This window comes from Petromyzon marinus, chromosome 46, assembly GCF_048934315.1.
Source record: "Petromyzon marinus isolate PM22_M1 ecotype Great Lakes invasive population chromosome 46, UKy_Petmar_22M1.pri1.0, whole genome shotgun sequence".
Taxonomy (NCBI): domain Eukaryota; kingdom Metazoa; phylum Chordata; class Hyperoartia; order Petromyzontiformes; family Petromyzontidae; genus Petromyzon; species Petromyzon marinus.
In genome coordinates this window covers 6,263,712-6,288,763 of record NC_133712.1, presented here as the reverse complement: position 1 = coordinate 6,288,763, position 25,052 = coordinate 6,263,712, and the positions used below count along the sequence as shown (strand labels likewise).

General features: G+C 48.0%; 1 protein-coding gene across 1 annotated transcript; it reads left to right on the top strand.

The window, feature by feature from the left end:
• Positions 1-18,137: 18,137 nt before the first annotated feature.
• LOC142930930 (exosome complex component 10-like) lies at positions 18,138-20,371 on the top strand. The gene is made up of 3 exons (XM_076074115.1): positions 18,138-18,289; positions 19,523-19,671; positions 20,317-20,371. Exons 1-3 carry the CDS (start codon positions 18,149-18,151, stop codon positions 20,369-20,371), a joined length of 345 nt encoding a protein of 114 aa, XP_075930230.1. The 5' UTR covers positions 18,138-18,148.
• Positions 20,372-25,052: the final 4,681 nt, after the last annotated feature.

Sequence of the window (25,052 nt, the reverse complement as noted above, 5' to 3'; positions counted from 1 at the left end):
AACGAAGGGCAGAGGAGCGATGCTCACAATAAAGAGCGAGTGCCGGGCGGCTAAAATGCAGCAAGTTGGCACAGTCGCGTGCACAGCTGGTGCATCTGCCCCAGTCATTGCAGTCAGTCAACCCATGGCACCTGGCTCTGTTCCGTGAGCGCCTGTTAGCGAGCCTTCGACACTGGACGTGGCTTCGGAGTGCACCTGGCCTGAGACAACTGCCGTGGTGATGTCACCGCCACTTATTGGCATATGGCGCCTGTTCTTGTTGTTGGTAATAGTGGTGGTGGCTGATGATTGTGCTGATAGTAGTGAGAGTGGTAGTGATAGTGTTGATGGTGGTGCCACTCATTATGTTTTGATGTGGATGGTGATCTGGATGCTGGTGATGATATGGTGATAGTATGATGGTGATGATGAAGGTTGCATTGTGGTAATAGCATTGGTTAGTATGATCCTGATAATGACCAGGGTATGTATACGTACGCTAGACAAGACAGGCTTTACGTACGTATGCCAGCCTGAACACAATATACATACGTACGCCAGGATGAACAGGCTATACATACTCATTGTTTTTTTCGGTAAAGTCACGTATGTAGAAATACAATAAATAATATAATTTTATTGTATTTCTACATACGTGACTTTACCGAAAAAACCAATGAGTAATTTTATGCAGTCACGAAAGCTTTAATACTTTATTAGGCTATACATACATAGACTTTCCTGAGCTGCCTATACGCACGTTCGCCAGAATGAACAATATACGTATGTACACCAGCATGAATAGGATATATGTACGCCATCTTGAACGGATATGCTTTTGCCAGTATCAACGGCTATATGCACCCTAGTCCACGCCATTGCTGTTTGATGCAAGACAGAGAGGGAGTGCTGGCTTGTTGTAACGTTGTGCTGTTTCTGTGAGATTGTGTTGTTGCTGTGACGTGGTTTTTGCCGTGATGTTGCATTGCTCTGGCGTTGTGTTGTGACGCGTGTCGCTGCTCTAACATGTTGACATCGTCGTTGCCGACGCAGGGAGCTGCAGGGCGTGCTCGCGTGCTGCAATCCGGTGCCGCCCCTCGTGAGGCAGAACGCCAATGAGCTGTGGCAGCTCGTCAAGCAGGCACGCCTCGTCCCGCTCATCAAGGTGAGCGCAGAAGCGGAGGCGGCTCGGTGGAGCAGCGAGGGGTTCATAATGGACGGCCAGGGTTGAGATACGGATGAAGGATAGATAGGGCAAGAGAGTCGGAGAACGAGAACAGAGACAAAAGAGAGTGGAAGACAGAGACTGAAAGTCATAGGGGGAGAGGGATAGCGAGTGGTCAGAGGCAGAATGTTCATAAATAAATATAATCAAACATTTAATATAATCTTGATTTGAAGCTTTCGTGACTGCAGGAATCCATACTCTTTGGTTCTTTCGGTAAAGCCACGTAGGTAGAAAAATATTAGATCACGACGTTTCGATCGCAACACAAGCAATCGTCATCAGGTGGTACAACCACACCAACTGCTGAAGACAGCAGTGGGACAACCACACCAACTGCTGAAGACAGCAGTTGGTGTGGTTGTCCCACCTGATGACGATTGCTTGTGTTGCCATCGAAACGTCGTAATCTATTGTTTTTCTACCTATCTGACTTTACCGAAAGAACCAAAGAGTATGGATTTAATATAGGTGGTGACTGGGTGGCTCCTGGGGCCAATACTGGGTCAAACACAATGATCCGGCACTGCTTCAATAATATGTTTTAACTTGTGACACACTCCACATTATTCGCTCACTCGAAGCGAGAGAACTACTCACAGGCTCGCCAGGTGGTGAGCCTGTGAGTAGTATTTGGCACAGGCTCACCACCTGGTGAGCCTGTGCCAAATTTCCCCCCAAGCTTTGTGGTCGTCTATATATGAAGGTGTTATCAACCAATGAATGAGTGTTTACATATGGGAGGGAACCGGGGTTCCTGGAGAAAACCCACGCATGCGAGGAGGCAACAGTCGATCCCATACAGAACGAACAGATGAAGTCAACCTTTGCTGTACCCCCTTCTGGCAGACCATGCTATCACACCTGAAAAGCAACGGGAAGGGAGTTTAACAACATTTGTGTGATCCACCCACCCTTATTGCCTCCATAGTGCTGGGTTACAGGACTTCACCACCAACACCACCCGGCTAAGATCCTAGGTTTTGAATCTTGGGAGTTTCAGCCACCCGTGGTTAAACGACGTTCACAAATGTAGCGAGTTGATGGTCACAATCAGGCACAAGTGACTGCAAAAGTAATGACTCGTTGCAGTAAAGGTTGCGTTTGTTTAATAATCATTGCTGCTGTTCCCGCAGAGCGAAACGCCCATCAAGGCTCCATCGAGAACATTCATCACCCGGACAGAGGTGACCAGAGACCAAAACTCATCACACAAATGCCCTCTTTACTTGCGATTATAAACTCTACATCTCATTTTCTCATCCGGCACAGAACTCTCATTTGTGGTTCTTTTTTTAATTCCACGTCCCCAAACCGTCGTGACAATGAGGAGCTCAGTTCATGTCCGTCCTTAGAGTGTGAATAATGTTCCGATTGTTGTGTAGGTTGACACCCCTGTGTGATTTTGTTGGTTCATGGCCTGACCCTGACAGTACAATCTAGATGTTTCAATCCCCCAAAGGTGACATTAATGGTATCATTTGTATGCCCACCCTAGTGTGGCACTGATTGTTCAATCAATTTTCTTCTGTGTTTGACAGCGATTGGAAAACCCTCTCTTCTGTCCTCACGATGGCTTATCATTGGACGACAGGCAGCCAATCACAAGGCACGGTACTGAGGGTAGCTCACACTTAGTTGTGCTGGTTATATTGGCAATGCTCATGATATGGATTATATTTTTTTATTCGTGACAGTTGATGAGTACACCTAGCCTGTCACGAGTAGATTTCATTTTATTGACATGAAAAAATACTGTGCTGTTTTTTAATATCACACTCATAATTTGAGTAGTAATCATACAAATAATTGCCATTCTCTGTGTACAAATTAAACATAATTTATTGAAATAAATAACAAATAATGTCCTGACTGCATTTACAGTGGGGCACAAGCAAAAATAACAAAATACTTTTCAGTAACATTGTCCTAAAAGTAAAACTTACATAATAGGTGATGTTTTAAGCAATGACCCTTCTTTGGCTGCTGCGTGTATGTGCATATTATTTATTTCGCTATCTTTGTGTCTGTGTTCAATTGCGTGCATTTTCATTCACATGTGTGTGTATTCATTCCTGTGTCTCTGTTAACATGTCTTTATTTGCCTGTCTGCATGCGTATGTCTTGTGTGTCAGCGGTTGCAACAGGTGTGTGGCCCTGTATATTATTGCGTGTGTGTGGGTGTGTGTGTTCACGTGTGTATTCTTCAGTCTGTATCTCTGTGCATCTTCTGTGCTAGCGTATGTCTGTATGTCACTAGAGAGCGGTTGTGCAGTGGTAGTGTGTAGTGGCACGATCCTGACGGCCTAAGTTCCATTCCCGGTCACGACGAACAGCAGTAGTTTAGCTGGTTAGCGTGCTGCACTATTAACCTGGCGACCCAAGTTCGATTGCTGCTTATGGCCAACACCGGTGACGAATATCTAAACCGGTCCTGGGGCTCCCTTAGATTAATTCAGCCTTAAATGAGTACTCAGTGCGTGTAAAGCATCAGCACTGGGGAGACAAAGGTGGCTGGGTGTAGTGTTGGTCCTCCCATCCCCTTCGTGTTCCGTGCTGACCTTCGTAGATGCTCGCTAACAGCACTTGCACTAAAAGTCTTTTCAAGGCTATATTGAGGATCTTTGACTTTTTTCTTTGTGTGGTGCAGTGGAGGGAGCACGGAGGGCGGTGCCTGCCACGCGCCCGGTCCTCACCCTGTTTGACGTGAGCCCAACATCCTCACACGACCACAACCAACCCATGTCTCATCTCCCACACTGCTGGCGAAAGCACTGTGTGTGTGATCTCGTGTGCTGTAGCTTTCTGTACCGTGCTGTGTTTGTTGTGTTAGCCATCATGTGCTGGAGCGTTCTGTGTGTTCTCTTGTGTGCTGTCGCATTCTGAGCTGTGCTGAAATTGCTGTCATGTTGCTGTAGTGCGCTGCGATGTGCTGTAGCGCTCTGCGCTCTGCTGTGGTGTGCAGGACAGCGAAGAGCAGCTGAACGAGGCTCGCACTGCTCAGAGCTCCACGTCCCAGATGAAGGCAGCGCGTGTCCTGCAGACGTTCGTCAACCCCTTTGGCATGGTGAGACATGGGGAGACAGGGACATGTGGAGGCACAGGGGTAGTTGAGTGCCAAGGAGATACATGGACTTTGAGACACGGGAATTTCAAGGACACCAAGACAATGCAGCGATACAAGCGACTTAGGGACGTGGGGAACACACAGGAGGCATGGTAAATGAGAGACAGATAGGAGGCATAGAGACACAATATTAGCACAGGGTCACACGTAACACGGGGTCACTTAGGATTTGGATAAAACGGTCTTCATTGACACCAAATCCTGGAAACCTGAAGACGTGGGGACTTGAAGTGGTTGAAAATAAAAAGTTCGCTTGTGAAAATAAAAAGTTCGCTTGTGCTTGTGCTTGCAGTATCTACCATCCAGTGACGGGAAATCTCTGCCATTTCAAGAAAAGAAATTGGATCCTAACTCAAAAGTGTTTGAGGTAACACGTGATTGTTGTGTGCTAACATCTTGCTCACATCTCCATCATCATCATTATCTCCATCATTCCATTTCACAAACCACTTGTGCGGATGGGTGCTGAGTGAGGAATTTTAGTGGTTTGGTGATTAATGTGGTTATTTGAGTGCATGTTTGAGCAGATGAGTGGGTGAATGAATGGTTGAGTGAGTGCTTGGGTAGGTGAGAGAGTGTAGTTGAGCGCATGAGTGGTTGGATCGTTGAACGAGTACCTGAGTGGCTGAGTAAGTGAATGAGTGTTTAAGTAGTTGACTGAGTGAGTGATGAGAACCCGTTGAGTGCTATCTCATCCGTCTCTGTAGATCTGTAGTCGCTGGAAACTGATGAAAGCGCCAGAGAAACCAAAGAAGAGCTCTGCACAGCCTGCAAAAGCCAAACACGGTGAAGGCACACACACACACCATGAACACAGAGACATGCACTAATCCAGCAGTCGCAAACACTTGCACGTGCATGTGCACACACACACACACATGCAGACACGTACAGAAGTCGAGGCGTGGCTCACAAACACACGACAAAAACAAAAATCGTATCACCTTTAACAGACTTGGGGCAAGTGCTGTTAGCAAGTGTCTCTGAAGATCCAGGATTACACCAGGGGTGGGTAGTCAACACCAGGCTCGGCTGCCTTTGTTTCCCCAGCACTGATGATTACACATCGTGCCCGGTACTCATTTAAGGCTCCGTCGACCTCGGAGAGGCCCAGGACTTGATCAAATATTTGCCATTGCTGTTGATCGCAAGCGGGAATTGAAATCAGGTCACTGGGTTTGCAGTGCATTAACCAGCACACTACTGCACGCACGCGCCATGAGTGACGGATCCCCGTGTCTGCAGCGGAGAAGAAGATGAAGGTGGAGCGCCCTCAAGAGGAGCCGGTCGCCGTACCGACTGTGCGAGAGCACAATTATCTGAACCGGTCCTGGGCCTCCCCTAGTTTGACTCGGCCTCAATTGAGTACCTGGTGCGATGTTTAAAAACATTGCCGCTTGGGAGACAAAGGCGGCCGGGCGTGGTGCTGGCCACCCAACCCCTCGTGTGCCGTTTCGGCCTTCATAGGTGCTCTCTAACAGCACTTGTCCTACCAGTCTGTTAAAGCTCTACGGGGGATCTGTGTTTGTTGTCTGGGTGCGTGCCAGCATGTGTGTGTGACGTGTGTGGTCGTATAATATCGAGTTGTGATGTGCGGTTGGTTTGTTGGGTTGTGCCGTCTGTGTGCTTTCGTCCCGCTCGACCGCCTATCTGCCTCTTCTACTGTTGTTTGTCCGCCGACCGTTGAGCGGCTATTCCTGTGCGTGGCCCCGTAGCATCACTCATACCGTTCCTTCCTGGGCATCACCTGCCTCATGCAAATCTCGACGCGCGAAGAGGACTTCATTATCGACACACTGATGCTGCGCGACGACCTGCACATCCTCAACGAGGCCTTCACCAACCCCAACAAAATTGTCAAGGTGAGAGGCACGCGTGCACGTAGACATGCATAAACAAAATAAGCGAGTGAGACAGCAAAACAAGGAGAGAGACATCCCTCTCCCTCGCCGACTTTGTAGCACGACGCCTGGGTCCCTCCAGCTTGCTGCCAATGTATCATTGCACTGCCTGCACACTCGATATGAATGCCATTGGGTGAATGTTAACAACAATAAATTGCACTTGTATTGCACCTAAAGCGTAACAAACATCTCGGGGCGCAGAATTACACGGGGAGAACAGGAGGGAGCAGATTTTTATTTATTTATTTAAAGCTTTCGTGACCGCGGGGATTCATATTCTTGGTTCTTTCGGTAAAGTCACCACGTAGAAGGGCAACACTAAAATAATAAAAATATAAAACAATAAAATTCTTGCTGTGGTTTTCACACCTGATGATGATTGCTTGTGTTGCAGTCGAAACGTCGTGAGAATTTTATTGTTTTATATTTGTATTATTTTATTGCTTCCCTTCTACGTGGTGGTGACTTTACCGAAAGGACCAAAGAATAGGAGGGAGCAGGTCGGAGCGAGCAAGGGAAATAGAGAAAGGAAGCAATTAAGGGGGGCTGGCTGCAGCCATGCCTTGTTGACAGCGGCGGCGGCGACGATGGTTACTAGGGACGTTGTAACCATATCTTGAGCACCGGCCACGTGAGAGGCGTGGTGCTTGACGCGGCGACGCAGTGGCGCAGTGATTGCCCCGGTGACGTGGTGATTGACGCTGCGGTGTGGCGGGGGCGCAGGTTTTCCACGGAGCGGACTCGGACATTGAGTGGCTGCAACGTGACCTGGGCCTGTACGTGGTGGGCCTATTCGACACGCACCCAGCGGCGCGCTCCCTCGGCCTCGCCAGAAACTCGCTCGCCCACCTCCTCATGCACTACTGCAGCCTGTCTACCGACAAGCAGTACCAGCTGGCTGACTGGCGCATCCGGTACGCACGCCGCACTTGCTCGAACCTCTGCATACGCGCGCGCATGCACGGGCTAACTTGTACACACGTACAAAAACAAAGGCAAAGATCCCCTGTATAGCCTCAACTAATTGTTGGGGAAAGTGCTGTGAAGGAGGGGGTGGGTGGCCAGTAGCATGCACGGCCGCCTTTGTCTCCCCAGTGGTGATGTTTACACACCGCTACACCAGGTACTCATTTGAGGCTGAGTCGAGCTAGTGGAGGGCCGGGACCGGTTCAGATAATTGTCACAGGTGTTGGCCGTGAGTAGAAATCGAACTCGTTTCACCAGGTTCATAGCACAGGGTGCTAGCCGCTACTCTACTGCTTACACATTCACACACAAGGACAAAGATCCCCCGTGTCGCCTGAATAGACTGCTGAATCTAGTTGGCCAGGGTGAGGAATTGAAGTCCCATCACTGGGTTCATAGAACAGTACATATGAAGCACTTTCACCCCCCCCCTCCTCAAGTTATCTTAGCGAGCCCCTATTAAGGCTGGCACAATGTTTGAGAGGGTAATGTGGTAAGCATCATGCCTGACCTCCTTTGTTTCCCCAGTGCTGATGTTCATATCTTATACTAGGTACTCATTTAAGGCCCAGTCAGTCTTGGGGGAGGTCCAATACTGGTTACTATATCACTCCCAAATGATGTTAGCCTTCACCGGAAATGAAACATGGGTCAACAGATAAATGTTGCGGTACTTTAATATCTGCGTCTCATACACACTCGCATGCACACACTCACACACAAACACATACACACTCACAATTGCATACACACGCACACAAACACTTGCACACTTCCACGTATGCACGCCACACACACACAGGCCTCTCCTGCCAGACATGCTGCACTATGCGCGTGCCGACACGCACTACCTGCTGTACGTGTACGACCGCGTCCGCGCCGACCTGCTCACCAAGGCGCTGGGCCGACCCAACCTCCTGCAGCTTGTGTGGGACCAGAGCCGAACTGTGGCCCTCAAGGTGAGTGGCGCGTGGGCAATGGCTGAGCCAGGATTTTCAGGTGCGGGGGGGGGGGGCAACCCCTCCAGCAATGAAAAAAGATAGTGTTAGTAAGTAAGGACTTGTTCCTTGGTTTTTATTTGACGCGTAGTGCGGCGATGGCGCAGCCATCGATTGAGGGTCGAGTTCGAACCGCGTTGTGTGATCGGCTTCGCGCTCGCTGAAGGTGTTGATGCCTTCAGGGAAGTCGTGTCCTGTATACGCAACTGCGCACAATTCTGTGAGTCACTTATAACTGCTTTGCCGTTACTTATTACCAATTATGGACTCGGACTATTGTCCTATCATCTCATAGAGTCCCTGACACGTAATAATATGCTACAAAGTGGCAGTGAAGGTCGCAAAATGCCGATCGGATCATTGGGGGGGCACGTGCCACCCCACCCCCCACTGGCTCCACCAGTGAGCAAGTTGCAAGCCTATCTTTGTAAGCAAATCCACCATTCTCACTCTCGATCGGGACAGTTTTCCCACCTCTCCAAAAATATTGTTTATTCCGTTACAAGTCCTCAAGCAATAAATAAAGAATATATTTATCTTTTTTACTAGATCAACGAAGTGATATAGTTCATGGTGTAATGTGTGTAGACTATTGTCCTATCATCTCATAGAGTCCCTGGAACGTAATAATATGCTACACAGTGGCAGTGGAGGGGGTCTCAAAATGCCGATTTATGTTCAATGTGGTGACTCGGGCCCGCCGTACCGTTTTAATGTTCATGCATCCTAATTAGTGCATTCGCGATAAAAATTCCCACAGGAAACATTGGTTACCGACTTTCAGAACTGGTAATTGATGCTGAAAACAATTACCAGTTAACCGATGATCGTTTTAACAACCCTGGTAATTATTGCTGCCGCTGTCACTACTTGCGTGGTTCCATCTCCCTCTCTCTCCCTGTGTGCGTCTGTGTGTGTGTCTCAGCGCTACCACAAGCCGGTGTTCACCGAGGACTCCTACCTGGAGCTGCTGCACAAGCACAAACAGCCACTGGATGTGCAGCAGAGCAGCGCCGCCCGGCTCCTGTACGCCTGGCGCGACCGCACGGCACGCGCCGAGGACGAGAGCACGGGGTGAGAGCGCACGCGGCGCTGAAATAGCCGTGTACTGCACTGCATAGCATAGTGCAGCAAAGCACGGGACTTTCCAACAGCGTAGAATAACACAGCAAACGGAACAACACCACAGTGTTCAAAATTTTTAACTTGATTTATCAGAATATTTATTTAGACTGGAGGAATCCGATGAGCTATGAACTCTTTATCACAGATGTCCAGAGTAGCGACAAATGTATGAATATAAAGTATATAAGTACAAATTGCATAATTACATTAATTACTGTAGATTTTTTAACACTCAATGCACTTTAGGGCAAGGCAGCAAAACAACAACAAAAACGATCCAAGACCGCACCAAAACAACACACAGTCTAAATTTTGATTTAAAACTTTCGTGACTGCAGTAATTCATATTCTTAGCTCTTTCGGTAAAGTCACGTTGAAGGGAAACAATAAATAATAAAATATTTATAAAACAATAAAAATTATCACGACGTTTCGACCATAACACATTAAAATGGAAATATCGATACACGGGTGTTTATAATATAGCACAGTCAAACACTGGGGTGTACGACGCAGCACTTTTTAATTTACCTGATCGTGATCCTGAACCAGTTGTAGAAACTTCACATTCCAGTGCCGTAGGTCAATGGTTGCGTAGTACGATTACTGTCGCTGTTGCGTTGTTGGGCCTGTACGGCCTGTGTGATTGTTGTTATTGCTGAGATGTGCATTGTGCCCTGGCCTGACCAGTGTGTGTTGTGCTGTTGCTGTCACAGATAAGTCCTCCCAAACCACATGCTCATGAAGATCGCAGAGGAGATGCCTCGGTAAGCCGCGCACGGTTGTGGTGGGGCCGGTGGTGGCAGGGACAGTTGGGATGGTGGTGCGAGTGATACCCATGATGGTATTGACAGCGGTGGTAAGATTCGCCCTCCAACAACAACGAAGGTCAGAAGAGCGATGCTCACAATAAAGAGCGGAGTGCCGGGCGGCTAAAATGCAGCAAGTTGGCACAGTCGCGTGCACAGCTGGTGCATCTGCCCCAGTCATTGCAGTCAGTCAACCCATGGCACCTGGCTCTGTTCCGTGAGCTCCTGTTAACGAGCCTTCGACACTGCACGTGGCTTCGGAGTGCACCTGGCCTGAGACAACCGCCGTGGTGATGTCACCGCCACTTATTGGCATATGGCGCCTGTTCTTGTTGTTGGTAATAGTGGTGGTGGCTGATGATTGTGCTGGTAGTAGTGAGAGTGGTAGTGATAGTGTTGATGGTGGTGCCACTCATAATGTTTTGATGTGGATGGTGATCTGGATGCTGGTGATGATATGGATATGGTGATAGTATGATGGTGATGATGAAGGTTGCATTGTGGTAATAGCATTGGTTAGTATGATCCTGATAATGACCAGGCTATATATATGTACGCCAGACAAGACAGGCTTTACGTACGTATGCCAGCCTGAACACAATATACATACGTACGCCAGGATGAACAGGCTATACATACTCATTGGTTTTTTCGGTAAAGTCACGTATGTAGAAATACAATAAATAATATAATTTTATATATTAAAATTATATTATTTATATTAATAAATAATATGATTTTATTGTATTTCTACATACGTGACTTTACCGAAAAAACCAATGAGTAATTTTATGCAGTCACGAAAGCTTTAATACTTTATTAGGCTATACATTCATAGACTTTCCTGAGCTGCCTATACGCACGTACGCCAGAATGAACAATATACGTATGTACACCAGCATGAATAGGATATATGTACGCCATCTTGAACGGATATGCTTTTGCCAGTATCAACGGCTATATGCACCCTAGTCCATGCCATTGCTGTTTGATGCAAGACAGAGAGGGAGTGCTGGCTTGTTGTAACGTTGTGCTGTTTCTGTGAGATTGTGTTGTTGCTGTGACGTGGTTTTGCCGTGATGTTGCATTGCTCTGGCGTTGTGTTGTGACGCGTGTCGCTGCTCTAACATGTTGACATCGTCGTTGCCGACGCAGGGAGCTGCAGGGCGTGCTCGCGTGCTGCAATCCGGTGCCGCCCCTCTTGAGGCAGAACGCCAATGAGCTGTGGCAGCTCGTCAAGCAGGCACGCCTCGTCCCACTCATAAAGGTGAGCGCAGAAGCGGAGGCGGCTCGGTGGAGCAGCGAGGGGTTCATAATGGACAGCCACGGTTGAGATACGGATGAAGGATAGATAGGGCAAGAGAGTCGGAGAACGAGAACAGAGACAAAAGAGTGGGAGACAGAGACTGAAAGTCATAGGGGGAGAGGGATAGCGAGCGGTCAGAGGCAGAATGTTCATAAATAAATATAATCAAACATTTAATATAATCTTGATTTGAAGCTTTCGTGACTGCGGGAATCCATACTCTTTGGTTCTTTCGGTAAAGTCACGTAGGTAGAAAAATATTAGATCACGACGTTTCGATCGCAACACAAGCAATCGTCATCAGGTGGGACAACCACACCAACTGCTGAAGACAGCAGTGGGACAACCACACCAACTGCTGTCTTCAGCAGTTGGTGTGGTTGTCCCACCTGATGACGATTGCTTGTGTTGCGATCGAAACGTCGTAATCTATTGTTTTTCTACCTACCTGACTTTACCGAAAGAACCAAAGAGTATGGATTTAATATAGGTGGTGACTGGGTGGCTCCTGGGGCCAATACTGGGTCAAACACAATGATCCGGCACTGTTTCAATAATAATTTTTTTACTTGTGACACACTGCACATTATTCGCTCACTCGAAGCGAGAGAACAACTCAGAGGCGTGAGGAGGAACCACAGACGAGCGGGAAAGGCTACCAGGCGGTGAGCCTGTGCCAAATTTCCCCCCAAACTTTGTGGTCGTCTATATATGAAGGTGTTATCAACCAATTAATGAGTGTTTACATATGCGAGGGAACCGGAGTTCCTGGAGAAAACCCACACATGCGAGGAGGCAACAGTCGATCCCATACAGAACGAATAGATGAAGTCAACCTTTGCTGTACCCCCTTCTAGCAGGCCATGCTATGACACCTGAAAAGCAACGGGAAGGGAGTTTAACAACATTTGTGTGATCCACCCACCCTTGTTGCCTCCATAGTGCTGGGTTACAGGACTTCGCCACCAACACCACCCGGCTAAGATCCTAGGTTTTGGATCTTGGGAGTTTCAGCCACCCGTGGTTAAACGACGTTCACAAATGTAGCGAGTTGATGGTCACAACCAGGCACAAGTGACTGCAAAAGTAATGACTCGTTGCAGTAAAGGTTGCGTTTGTTTAATAATCTTTGCTGCTGTTCCCGCAGAGCGAAACGCCCATCAAGGCTCCATCGAGAACATTCATCACCTGGACAGAGGTGACCAGAGACCAAAACTCATCACACAAATGCCCTCTTTACTTGCGATTATAAACTCTACATCTCATTTTCTCATCCGGCACAGAACTCTCATTTGTGGTTCTTTTTTTTAATTCCACGTCCCAAAACCGTCGTGACAATGAGGAGCTCAGTTCATGTCCGTCCTTAGAGTGTGAATAATGTTACGATTGTCGTGTAGGTTGACACCCCTGTGTGATTTTGTTGGTTCATGGCCTGACCCTGACAGTACAATCTAGATGTTTCAATCCCCCAAAGGTGACATTAATGGTATCATTTGTATGCCCACCCTAGTGTGGCACTGATTGTTCAATCAATTTTCTTCTGTGTTTTGACAGCGATTGGAAAACCCTCTCTTGTGTCCTCACGATGGCTTATCATTGGACGACAGGCAGCCAATCACAAGGCACGGTACTGAAGGTAGCTCACACTTAGTTGTGCTGGTTATATCGGCAAAGCTCATGATATGGATTATATATTTTTTATTCGTGACCAGTGATGTGTACACCTAGCCTGTCACGAGTAAATTTCATTTTATTGACATGAAAAAATACCGTGCTGTTTTTTAATATCACACTTATAATTTGAGTAGTAATCATACAAATAATTGCCATGTTCTGCGTACAAATTAAACATAATTTAGTGAAATAAATAACAAGTAATGTCCTGACTGCATTTACAGTGGGGCACAAGCAAAATAACAAAATACTTTTCAGTAACATTGTCCTAAAAGTAAAACTTACATAATAGGTGATGTTTTAAGCAATGACCCTTCTTTGGCTGCTGCGTGTATGTGCGTATTATTTCTGTGACTATCTTTGCGTCTATGTCTGTGTTCAATTGCGTGCATTTCCATTCATATGTGTGTGTATTCATTCCTGTATCTCTGTTAACGTGTCTTTATTTGCCTGTCTGCATGCGTACGTTTTGTGTGTCAGCGGTTGCAACAGGTGTGTGGCCCTGTATATTATTGCTTGTGTGTGGGTGTGTGTGTTCACGTGTGTATTGTTCAGTCTGTATCTCTGTGCATCTTCTGTGCTAGCTTATGTCTGTATGTCACTAGAGAGCGGCTGTGCAGTGGTAGTGTGTAGTGGCACGATCCTGATGGCCTAAGTTCCATTCCCGGTCACGACGAACAGCAGTAGTTTAGCTGGTTAGCGTGCTGCACTATTAACCTGGCGACCCAAGTTCGATTGCTGCTTATGGCCAACACCGGTGACGAATATCTAAACCGGTCCTGGGGCTCCCTTAGATTAATTCAGCCTTAAATGAGTACTCAGTGCGTGTAAAGCATCAGCACTGGGGAGACAAAGGTGGCTGGGTGTAGTGTTGGTCCTCCCATCCCCTTCGTGTTCTGTGCTGACCTTCGTAGATGCTCGCTAACAGCACTTGCCCTAAAAGTCTTTTCAAAGCTATATTGAGGATCTTTGACTTTTGTCTTTGTGTGGTGCAGTGGAGGGAGCACGGAGGGCGGTGCCTGCCACGCGCCCGGTCCTCACCCTGTTTGACGTGAGCCCAACATCCTCACACGACCACAACCAACCCATGTCTCATCTCCCACACCGCTGGCGAAAGCACTTTGTGTGTGATCTCGTGTGCTGTAGCTTTCTGTACCGTGCTGTGTTTGCTGTGTTAGCCATCATGTGCTGGGGCGTTCTGTGTGTTCTCTTGTGTGCTGTCGCATTCTGAGCTGTGCTGAAATTGCTGTCATGTTGCTGTAGTGCGCTGCGATGTGCTGTAGCGCTCTGCGCTCTGCTGTGGTGTGCAGAACAGCGAAGAGCAGCAGAACGAGGCTCGCACTGCTCAGAGCTCCACGTCCCAGATGAAGGCAGCGCGTGTCCTGCAGACGTTCGTCAACCCCTTTGGCATGGTGAGACATGGGGAGACAGGGACATGTGGAGGCACAGGGGTAGTTGAGTGGCATTGAGATACATGGACTTTGAGACACGGGAATTACAAGGACACCAAGACAATGCAGCGATACAAGCGACTTAGGGACGTGGGGAACACACAGGAGGCATGGTAAATGAGAGACAGATAGGAGGCATAGAGACACAATATTAGCACAGGGTCACACGTGACACGGGGTCACTTAGGATTTGGATAAAACGGTCTTTATTGACGCACAAATCCTGGAAACATGAAGACGTGGGGACTCGAGGAAGTGGTTGAAAATAAAAAGTTCGCTTGTGCATCTGTTCATGTGCTTGTGCTTGCAGTATCTACCATCCAGTGACGGGAAATCTCTGCCATTTCAAGAAAAGAAATTGGATCCTAACTCAAAAGTGTTTGAGTTAACACGTGATTGTTGTGTGCTAACATCTTGCTCACATCTCCATCATCATTATCTCCATCATTCCATTTCACAAACCACTTGTGCGGATGGGTGCTGAGTGAGCAATTTTAGTGGTTTGGTGATTAATGTGGTTATTTGAGTGCATGTTTGAGCAGATGAGTGGGTGAATGAATGGTTGAGTGAGTGCTTGGGTAGGTGAGAGAGTGTAGTTGAGCGCATGAGTGGTTGGATCGTTGAACGAGTACCTGAGTGGCTGAGTAAGTGAATGAGTGTTTAAGTAGTTGACTGAGTGAGTGATGAGAACCCGTTGAGTGCTATCTCATCCGTCTCTGTAGATCTGTAGTCGCTGGAAACTGATGAAAGTGCCAGAGAAACCAAAGAAGAGCTCGGCACAGCCTGCAAAAGCCAAACACTGTGAAGGCACACACACACACCATGAACACAGAGACATGCACTAATCCAGCAGTCGCAAACACTTGCACGTGCATGTGCACACACACACACATGCAGACACGTACAGAAGTCGAGGCGTTGCTCACAAACACACGACAAAAAAATCGTTTCACCTTTAACAGACTTGGGGCAAGTGCTGTTAGCAAGCGTCTCTGAAGATCCAGGATTACACGAGGGGTGGGTAGTCAACACCAGGCTCGGCTGCCTTTGTTTCCCCAGCACTGATGATTACACATCGTGCCCGGTACTCATTTAAGGCTCCGTCGACCTCGGGGAGGCGCAGGACTTGATCAAATATTTGCCATTGCTGTTGATCGGAAGCGGGAATTGAAATCAGGTGACTGGGTTTGCAGTGCATTAACCAGCACACTACTGCACGCACGCGCCATGAGTGACGGATCCCCGTGTCTGCAGCGGAGAAGAAGATGAAGGTGGAGCGCCCTCAAGAGGAGCCGGTCGCCGTACCGACTGTGCGAGAGCACAATTATCTGAACCGGTCCTGGGCCTCCCCTAGTTTGACTCGGCCTCAATTGAGTACCTGGTGCGGTGTTTAAAAACATTGCCGCTTGGGAGACAAAGGCGGCCGGGCGTGGTGCTGGCCACCCAACCCCTCGTGTGCCGTTTCGGCTTTCATAGGTGCTCTCTAACAGCACTTGTCCCAACAGTCTGTTAAAGCTCTACGGGGGATCTGTGTTTGTTGTCTGGGTGAGTGCCAGCATGTGAGTGTGACATGTGTGGTCGTATAATATCGAGTTGTGATGTGCGGTTGGTTTGTTGGGTTGTGCCGTCTGTGTGCTTTCGTCCCGCTCGACCGCCTATCTGCCTCTTCTACTCTTGTTTGTCCGCCCACCGTTGAGCGGCTATTCCTGTGCGTGGCCCCGTAGCATCACTCATACCGTTCCTTCCTGGGCATCACCTGCCTCATGCAAATCTCGACGCGCGAAGAGGACTTCATTATCGACACACTGATGCTGCGCGACGACCTGCACATCCTCAACGAGGCCTTCACCAACCCCAACATTGTCAAGGTGAGAGGCACGCGTGCACGTAGACATGCATAAACAAAATAATCGAGTGAGACAGCAAAACAAGGAGAGAGACATCCCTCTCCCTCGCCGACTTTGTAGCACGACGCCTGGGTCCCTCCAGCTTGCTGCCAATGTATCATTGCACTGCCTGCACACTCGATATGAATGCCATTGGGTGAATGTTTACAACAATAAATTGCACTTGTATTGCACCTAAAGCGTAACAAACATCTCGGGGCGCAGAATTACACGGGGAGAACAGGAGGGAGCAGAATTTTTTTTATTTATTTAAAGCTTTCGTGACTGCAGGGATTCATATTCTTGGTTCTTTCGGTAAAGTCACCACGTAGAAGGGAAACAATAAAATGATAAAAATATAAAACAATAAAATTCTTGCTGTGGTTTTCACACCTGATGACGATTGCTTGTGTTGCAGTCGAAACGTCGTGAGAATTGTATTGTTTTATATTTGTATTATTTTATTGCTTCCCTTCTACGTGGTGGTGACTTTACCGAAAGGACCAAAGAATAGGAGGGAGCAGGTCGGAGCGAGCAAGGGAAATAGAGAAAGGAAGCAATTAAGGGGGGCTGGCTGCAGCCATGCCTTGTTGACAGCGGCGGCGGCGGCGACGATGGTTACTAGGGACGTTGTAACCATATCTTGAGCACCGGCCACGTGAGAGGCGTGGTGCTTGACGCGGCGACGCAGTGGCGCAGTGATTGCCACGGTGACGTGGTGATTGACGCTGCGGTGTGGCGGGGGCGCAGGTTTTCCACGGAGCGGACTCGGACATTGAGTGGCTGCAACGTGACCTGGGCCTGTACGTGGTGGGCCTGTTCGACACGCACCCAGCGGCGCGCTCCCTCGGCCTCGCCAGAAACTCGCTTGCCCACCTCCTCATGCACTACTGCAGCCTGTCTACCGACAAGCAGTACCAGCTGGCTGACTGGCGCATCCGGTACGCACGCCGCACTTGCTCGAACCTCTGCATACGCGCGCGCATGCACGGGCTAACTTGTACACACTTACAAAAACAAAGGCAAAGATCCCCTGTATAGCCTCAACTAAGGCTGAGTCGAGCTAGTGGAGGCCCGGGGCCGGTTCAGATAATTGTCACAGGTGTTGGCCGTGAGTAGAAATCGAACTCGTTTCACCAGGTTCATAGCACAGGGTGCTAGCCGCTACTCTACTGCTTACACATTCACACACAAGGACAAAGATCCCCCGTGTCGCCTGAATAGACTGCTGAATCTAGTTCGCCAGGGTGAGGAATTGAAGTCCCATCACTGGGCTCATAGAACAGTACATATGAAGCACTTTCACCCCCCTCCCCACTCAAGTTATTTTAGCGAGCCCTTATTAAGGCTGGCACAATGTTTGAGAGGGTAATGTAGTTAGCATCATGCCTGACCTCCTTTGTTTCCCCAGTGCTGATGTTCATATCTTATACTAGGTACTCATTTAAGGCCCAGTCAGTCTTGGGGGAGGTCCAATACTGGTTTTTATATCACTCCCAAATGATGTTAGCCTTCACCGGAAATGAAACATGGGTCAACAGATAAATGTTGCGGTACATTAACATCTGCGTCTCATACACACTCGCATGCACACACTCACACACAAACACATACACACTCACAATTGCATACACACGCACACCAACACTTGCACACATCCACGTATGCACGCACACACACAGGCCTCTCCTGCCAGACATGCTGCACTATGCGCGTGCCGACACGCACTACCTGCTCTACGTGTACGACCGCGTCCGCGCCGACCTGCTCACCAAGGTGCTGGGCCGACCCAACCTCCTGCAGCTTGTGTGGGACCAGAGCCGAACTGTGGCTCTCAAGGTGAGTGGCGCGTGGGCAATGGCTGAGCCAGGATTTTCAGGTGGAGGGGGGCAACCCCTCCAGAAATGAAAAAAGATAGTGTTAGTAAGTAAGGACTTGTTCCTTGGTTTTTATTTGACGCGTGTGCGGCGATGGTGCAGCCATCGATCAAGGATCGAATTCGAACCGCGTTGTGTGATCGGCATCGCGCTCGCTGAAGGTGTTGATGCCTTCAGGGAAGTCGTGTCCTGTATACGCAACTGCGCACAATTCTGTGAGTCACTTATAACTGCTTTGCCGTTACTTATTGCCAATTATGGACTCGGACTATTGTCCTATCATCTCATGGAGTCCCTGACACGTAATAATATGCTACACGGTGGCAGTGAGGGTCGCAAAATGCTGATTTATTACCAATAAACCCCAATGATCCGATCTCAATTAGGGATTTCGATCGGATCATTGGGGGGGCACGTGCCACCCCACCCCCCACTGGCTCCACCAATGAGCAAGTTGCAAGCCTATCTTTGTAAGCAAATCCACCACTCTCACTCTCGAAAGTTTTCCCACCCCTCCGAAAATGTTGTTTATTCCGTTAAAAGGCCTCGAGCAATAAACAAAGAATATATTTATCTTTTTAACTAGATCAACGAAGTGATATAGTTCATGGTGTAATGTGTGTAGATTATTGTCCTATCATCTCATAGAGTCCCTGGAACGTAATAATATGCTACACAGTGGCAGTGGAGGGGGTCGCAAAATGCCGATTTATGTTCAATGTGGTGACTCGGGCCCGCCGTACCGTTGTAATGTTCATGCATCCTAATTAGTGCATTCGCGATAAAAATTCCCACTGGAAACATTGGTTACCGACTTTCAGAACTGGTAATTGATGCTGAAAAAAATTACCAGTTAACCGATGATCGTTTTAACATCCCAGGTAATTACTCTTTGGTTTTTTCGGTAAAGTCACGTATAAATGAGAAATAATAAAAATAAGATAATAGCGTACGACGTTTTGGTTGCAACACAAGCAGCCATCATCAGGTACAGAAGAGCTAAATTTACGAGAGAGAGGAAACACATAACCCCAGATGTATATACAGACACCCAAGTAGGGGGGAACTAACACAGATACAACAGGCGACACAGAGAGAGAAGCATACCAAACCCTGGTAATTATTGCTGCCGCTGTCACTACTTGCGTTGTTCCATCTCCCCCTCTCTCCCTGTGTGCGTGTGTGTGTGTCTCAGCGCTACCACAAGCCGGTGTTCACCGAGGACTCCTACCTGGAGCTGCTGCACAGGCACAAGCAGCCACTGGATGTGCAGCAGTGCAGCGCCGCCCGGCTCCTGTACGCCTGGCGCGACCGCACGGCACGCGCCGAGGACGAGAGCACGGGGTGAGAGCGCCCGTGGCGCTGAAATAGCCGTGTACTGCACTGCATAGCATAGTGCAGCAAAGCACGGGACTTTCCGACAGGGTAGAATAACACAGCAAACAGAACAACACCACAGCGCTCAAAATATTTATCTTGATTTATCAGAATATTTATTTAGACTGGAGGAATCCGATGAGCTATGAACTCTTTATCACAGATGTCCAGAATAGCGAAAAATGTATCAATATGAAGTATACAAGTACAAATTGCATAATTACATTAATTACTGTAGATTTTTTTACACTCAATGCACTCTAGGGCAAGGCAGCAAAACAACAACAAAAACGATCCAAGACCGCACCAAAACAACACACAGTCCCTCAATAAAATTGCACATTAAAATGGTAATATCGATACACGGGTGTTTTATAATATAGCACAGTAAAACACTGGGGTGTACAACGCAGCACTTTTTATTTACCTGATCGTGATCCTGAACCAGTTGTAGAAACTGCACATTCCAGTGCCGTAGGTCAATGGTTGCGTAGTACGATTACTGTAGCTGTTGCGTTGTTGGGCTTGTACGGCCTGTGTGATTATTGTTATTGCTGCGACGTGCATAGTGCCCTGGCCTGACCGGTGTGTGTTGTGCTCCTACTGTCACAGATATGTCCTCCCAAACCACATGCTCATGAAGATCGCAGAGGAGATGCCTCGGTAAGCCGCGCACGGTGGTGGTGGGGCCGGTGGTGGCAGGGACAGTTGGGATGGTGGTGCGAGTGATACCCATGATGGTATTGACAGTGGTGGTAATATTCGCCCTCCAACAACAACGAAGGGCAGAGGAGCGATGCTCACAATAAAGAGCGAGTGCCGGGCGGCTAAAATGCAGCAAGTTGGCACAGTCGCGTGCACAGCTGGTGCATCTGCCCCAGTCATTGCAGTCAGTCAACCCATGGCACCTGGCTCTGTTCCGTGAGCTCCTGTTAGCGAGCCTTCGACACTGGACGTGGCTTCGGAGTGCACCTGGCCTGAGACAACCGCCGTGGTGATGTCACCGCCACTTATTGGCATATGGCGCCTGTTCTTGTTGTTGGTAATAGTGGTGGTGGCTGATGATTGTGCTGATAGTAGTGAGAGTGGTAGTGATAGTGTTGATGGTGGTGCCACTCATTATGTTTTGATGTGGATGGTGATCTGGATGCTGGTGATGATATGGTGATAGTATGATGGTGATGATGAAGGTTGCATTGTGGTAATAGCATTGGTTAGTATGATCCTGATAATGACCAGGGTATGTATACGTACGCCAGACAAGACAGGCTTTACGTACGTATGCCAGCCTGAACACAATATACATACGTACGCCAGGATGAACAGGCTATACATACTCATTGTTTTTTTCGGTAAAGTCACGTATGTAGAAATACAATAAATAATATAATTTTATTGTATTTCTACATACGTGACTTTACCGAAAAAACCAATGAGTAATTTTATGCAGTCACGAAAGCTTTAATACTTTATTAGGCTATACATACATAGACTTTCCTGAGCTGCCTATACGCACGTTCGCCAGAATGAACAATATACGTATGTACACCAGCATGAATAGGATATATGTACGCCATCTTGAACGGATATGCTTTTGCCAGTATCAACGGCTATATGCACCCTAGTCCACGCCATTGCTGTTTGATGCAAGACAGAGAGGGAGTGCTGGCTTGTTGTAACGTTGTGCTGTTTCTGTGAGATTGTGTTGTTGCTGTGACGTGGTTTTTGCCGTGATGTTGCATTGCTCTGGCGTTGTGTTGTGACGCGTGTCGCTGCTCTAACATGTTGACATCGTCGTTGCCGACGCAGGGAGCTGCAGGGCGTGCTCGCGTGCTGCAATCCGGTGCCGCCCCTCGTGAGGCAGAACGCCAATGAGCTGTGGCAGCTCGTCAAGCAGGCACGCCTCGTCCCGCTCATCAAGGTGAGCGCAGAAGCGGAGGCGGCTCGGTGGAGCAGCGAGGGGTTCATAATGGACGGCCAGGGTTGAGATACGGATGAAGGATAGATAGGGCAAGAGAGTCGGAGAACGAGAACAGAGACAAAAGAGAGTGGAAGACAGAGACTGAAAGTCATAGGGGGAGAGGGATAGCGAGTGGTCAGAGGCAGAATGTTCATAAATAAATATAATCAAACATTTAATATAATCTTGATTTGAAGCTTTCGTGACTGCAGGAATCCATACTCTTTGGTTCTTTCGGTAAAGCCACGTAGGTAGAAAAATATTAGATCACGACGTGTCGATCGCAACACAAGCAATCGTCATCAGGTGGTACAACCACACCAACTGCTGAAGACAGCAGTGGGACAACCACACCAACTGCTTGTGTTGCCATCGAAACGTCGTGATCTATTGTTTTTCTACCTATCTGACTTTACCGAAAGAACCAAAGAGTATGGATTTAATATAGGTGGTGACTGGGTGGCTCCTGGGGCCAATACTGGGTCAAACACAATGATCCGGCACTGCTTCAATAATATGTTTTAACTTGTGACACACTCCACATTATTCGCTCACTCGAAGCGAGAGAACGACTCAGAGGCGTGAGGAGGAACCACAGACGAGCAGGAAAGGCTACCAGGAGGTGAGCCTGTGCCAAATTTCCCCCCAAGCTTTGTGGTCATCTTTATATGAAGGTGTTATCAACCAATTAATGAGTGTTTACATATGGGAGGGAACCGGAGTTCCTGGAGAAAACCCACCCATGCGAGGAGGCAACAGTCGATCCCATACAGAACGAATAGATGAAGTCAACCTTTGCCTTACCCCCTTCTGGCAGGCCATGCTATGACACCTGAAAAGCAACGGGAAGGGAGTTTAACACCATTTGTGTGATCCACCCACCCTTGTTGCCTCCATAGTGCTGGGTTACAGGACTTCGCCACCAACACCACCCGGCTAAGATCCTAGGTTTTGGATCTTGGGAGTTTCAGCCACCCGTGGTTAAACGACGTTCACAAATGTAGCGAGTTGATGGTCACAACCAGGCACAAGTGACTGCAAAAGTAATGACTCGTTGCAGTAAAGGTTGCGTTTGTTTAATAATCTTTGCTGCTGTTCCCGCAGAGCGAAACGCCCATCAAGGCTCCATCGAGAACATTCATCACCCGGACAGAGGTGACCAGAGACCAAAGCTCATCACACAAATGCCCTCTTTACTTGCGATTATAAACTCTACATCTCCTTTTCTCATCCGGCACAGAACTCTCATTTGTGGTTCTTTTTTTTAAATTCCACGTCCCCAAACCGTCGTGACAATGAGGAGCTCAGTTCATGTCCGTCCTTAGAGTGTGAATAATGTTCCGATTGTTGTGTGGGTTGACACCCCTGTGTGATTTTGTTGGTTCATGGCCTGACCCTGACAGTACAATCTAGATGTTTCAATCCCCCAATGGTGACATTAATGGTGTCATTTGTATGCCCACCCTAGTGTGGCACTGATTGTTCAATCAATTTTCTTCTGTATTTTGACAGCGATTGGAAAACCCTCTCTTCTGTCCTCACGATGGCTTATCATTGGACGACAGGCAGCCAATCACAAGGCACGGTACTGAAGGTAGCTCACACTTAGTTGTGCTGGTTATATCGGCAAAGCTCATGATATGGATTATATTTTTTTATTCGTGACAGTGATGAGTACACATAGCCTGTCACGAGTAGATTTCATTATATTGACATGAAAAAATACTGTGCTGTTTTTTAATTTCACACTCATAATTTGAGTAGTAATCATACAAATAATTGCCATGTTCTGTGTACAAATTAAACATAATTTAGTGAAATAAATAACAAATAATGCCCTGACTGCATTTACAGTGGGGCACAAGCAAAAATAACAAAATACTTTTCATAATAGGTGATGTTTTAAGCAATGACCCTTCTTTGGCTGCTGCGTGTATGTGCGTATTATGTATTTCACTATCTTTGTGTCTATGTCTGTGTTCAATTGCGTGCATTTCCATTCATGTGTGTGTATTCATTCCTGTGTCTCTGCTAACGTGTCTTTATTTGCCTGTCTGCATGCGTATGTCTTGTGTGTCAGCGGTTGCAACAGGTGTGTGGCCGTGTATATTATTGCGCGTGTGTGGGTGTGTGTGTTCACGTGTGTATTGTTCAGTCTGTATCTCTGTGCATCTTCTGTGCTAGTGTATGTCTGTATTTCACTAGAGAACGGTTGTGCAGTGGTAGTGTGTAGTGGCACGTTCCTGATGGCCTAAGTTCCATTCCCGGTCACGACGAACAGCAGTAGTTTAGCTGGTTAGCGTGCTGCACTATTAACCTGGCGACCCAAGTTCGATTGCTGCTCATGGCCAACACCGGTGACGAATATCTAAACCGGTCCTGGGGCTCCCTTAGATTAATTCAGCCTTAAATGAGTACTCAGTGCGTGTAAAGCATCAGCACTGGGGAGACAAAGGTGGCTGGGTGTAGTGTTGGTCCTTCCATCCCCTTCGTGTTCTGTGCTGACCTTCGTAGATGCTCGCTAACAGCACTTGCCCTAAAAGTCTTTTCAAGGCTATAATGAGGATCTTTGACTTTTGTCTTTGTGTGGTGCAGTGGAGGGAGCACGGAGGGCGGTGCCTGCCACGAGCCCGGTCCTCACCCTGTTTGACGTGAGCCCAACATCCTCACACGACGACAACCAACCCATGTCTCATCTCCCACACCGCTGGCGAAAGCACTGTGTGTGTGATCTCGTGTGCTGTAGCTTTCTGTACCGTGCTGTGTTTGCTGTGTTAGCCATCATGTGCTGGGGCGTTCTGTGCGTTCTCTTGTGTGCTGTCGCATTCTGAGCTGTGCTGAAATTGCTGTCATGTTGCTGTAGTGCGCTGCGATGTGCTGTAGCGCTCTGCGCTCTGCTGTGGTGTGCAGGACAGCGAAGAGCAGCAGAACGAGGCTCTCACTGCTCAGAGCTCCACGTCCCAGATGAAGGCAGCGCGTGTCCTGCAGACGTTCGTCAACCCCTTTGGCATGGTGAGACATGGGGAGACAGGGACATGTGGAGGCACAGGGGTAGTTGAGTGCCAAGGAGATACATGGACTTTGAGACACGGGAATTACAAGGACACCAAGACAATGCAGCGATACAAGCGACTTAGGGACGTGGGGAACACACAGGAGGCATGGTAAATGAGAGACAGATAGGAGGCATAGAGACACAATATTAGCACAGGGTCACACGTAACACGGGGTCACTTAGAATTTGGATAAAACGGTCTTCATTGACGCAGAAATCCTGGAAACATGAAGACGTGGGGACTTGAAGTGGTTGAAAATAAAAAGAGGACATGCACAGGGTCGTGTGTTTGTTTCCTTGCGCGTGTGTCCTAGTTCGCTTGTGCATCTGTTC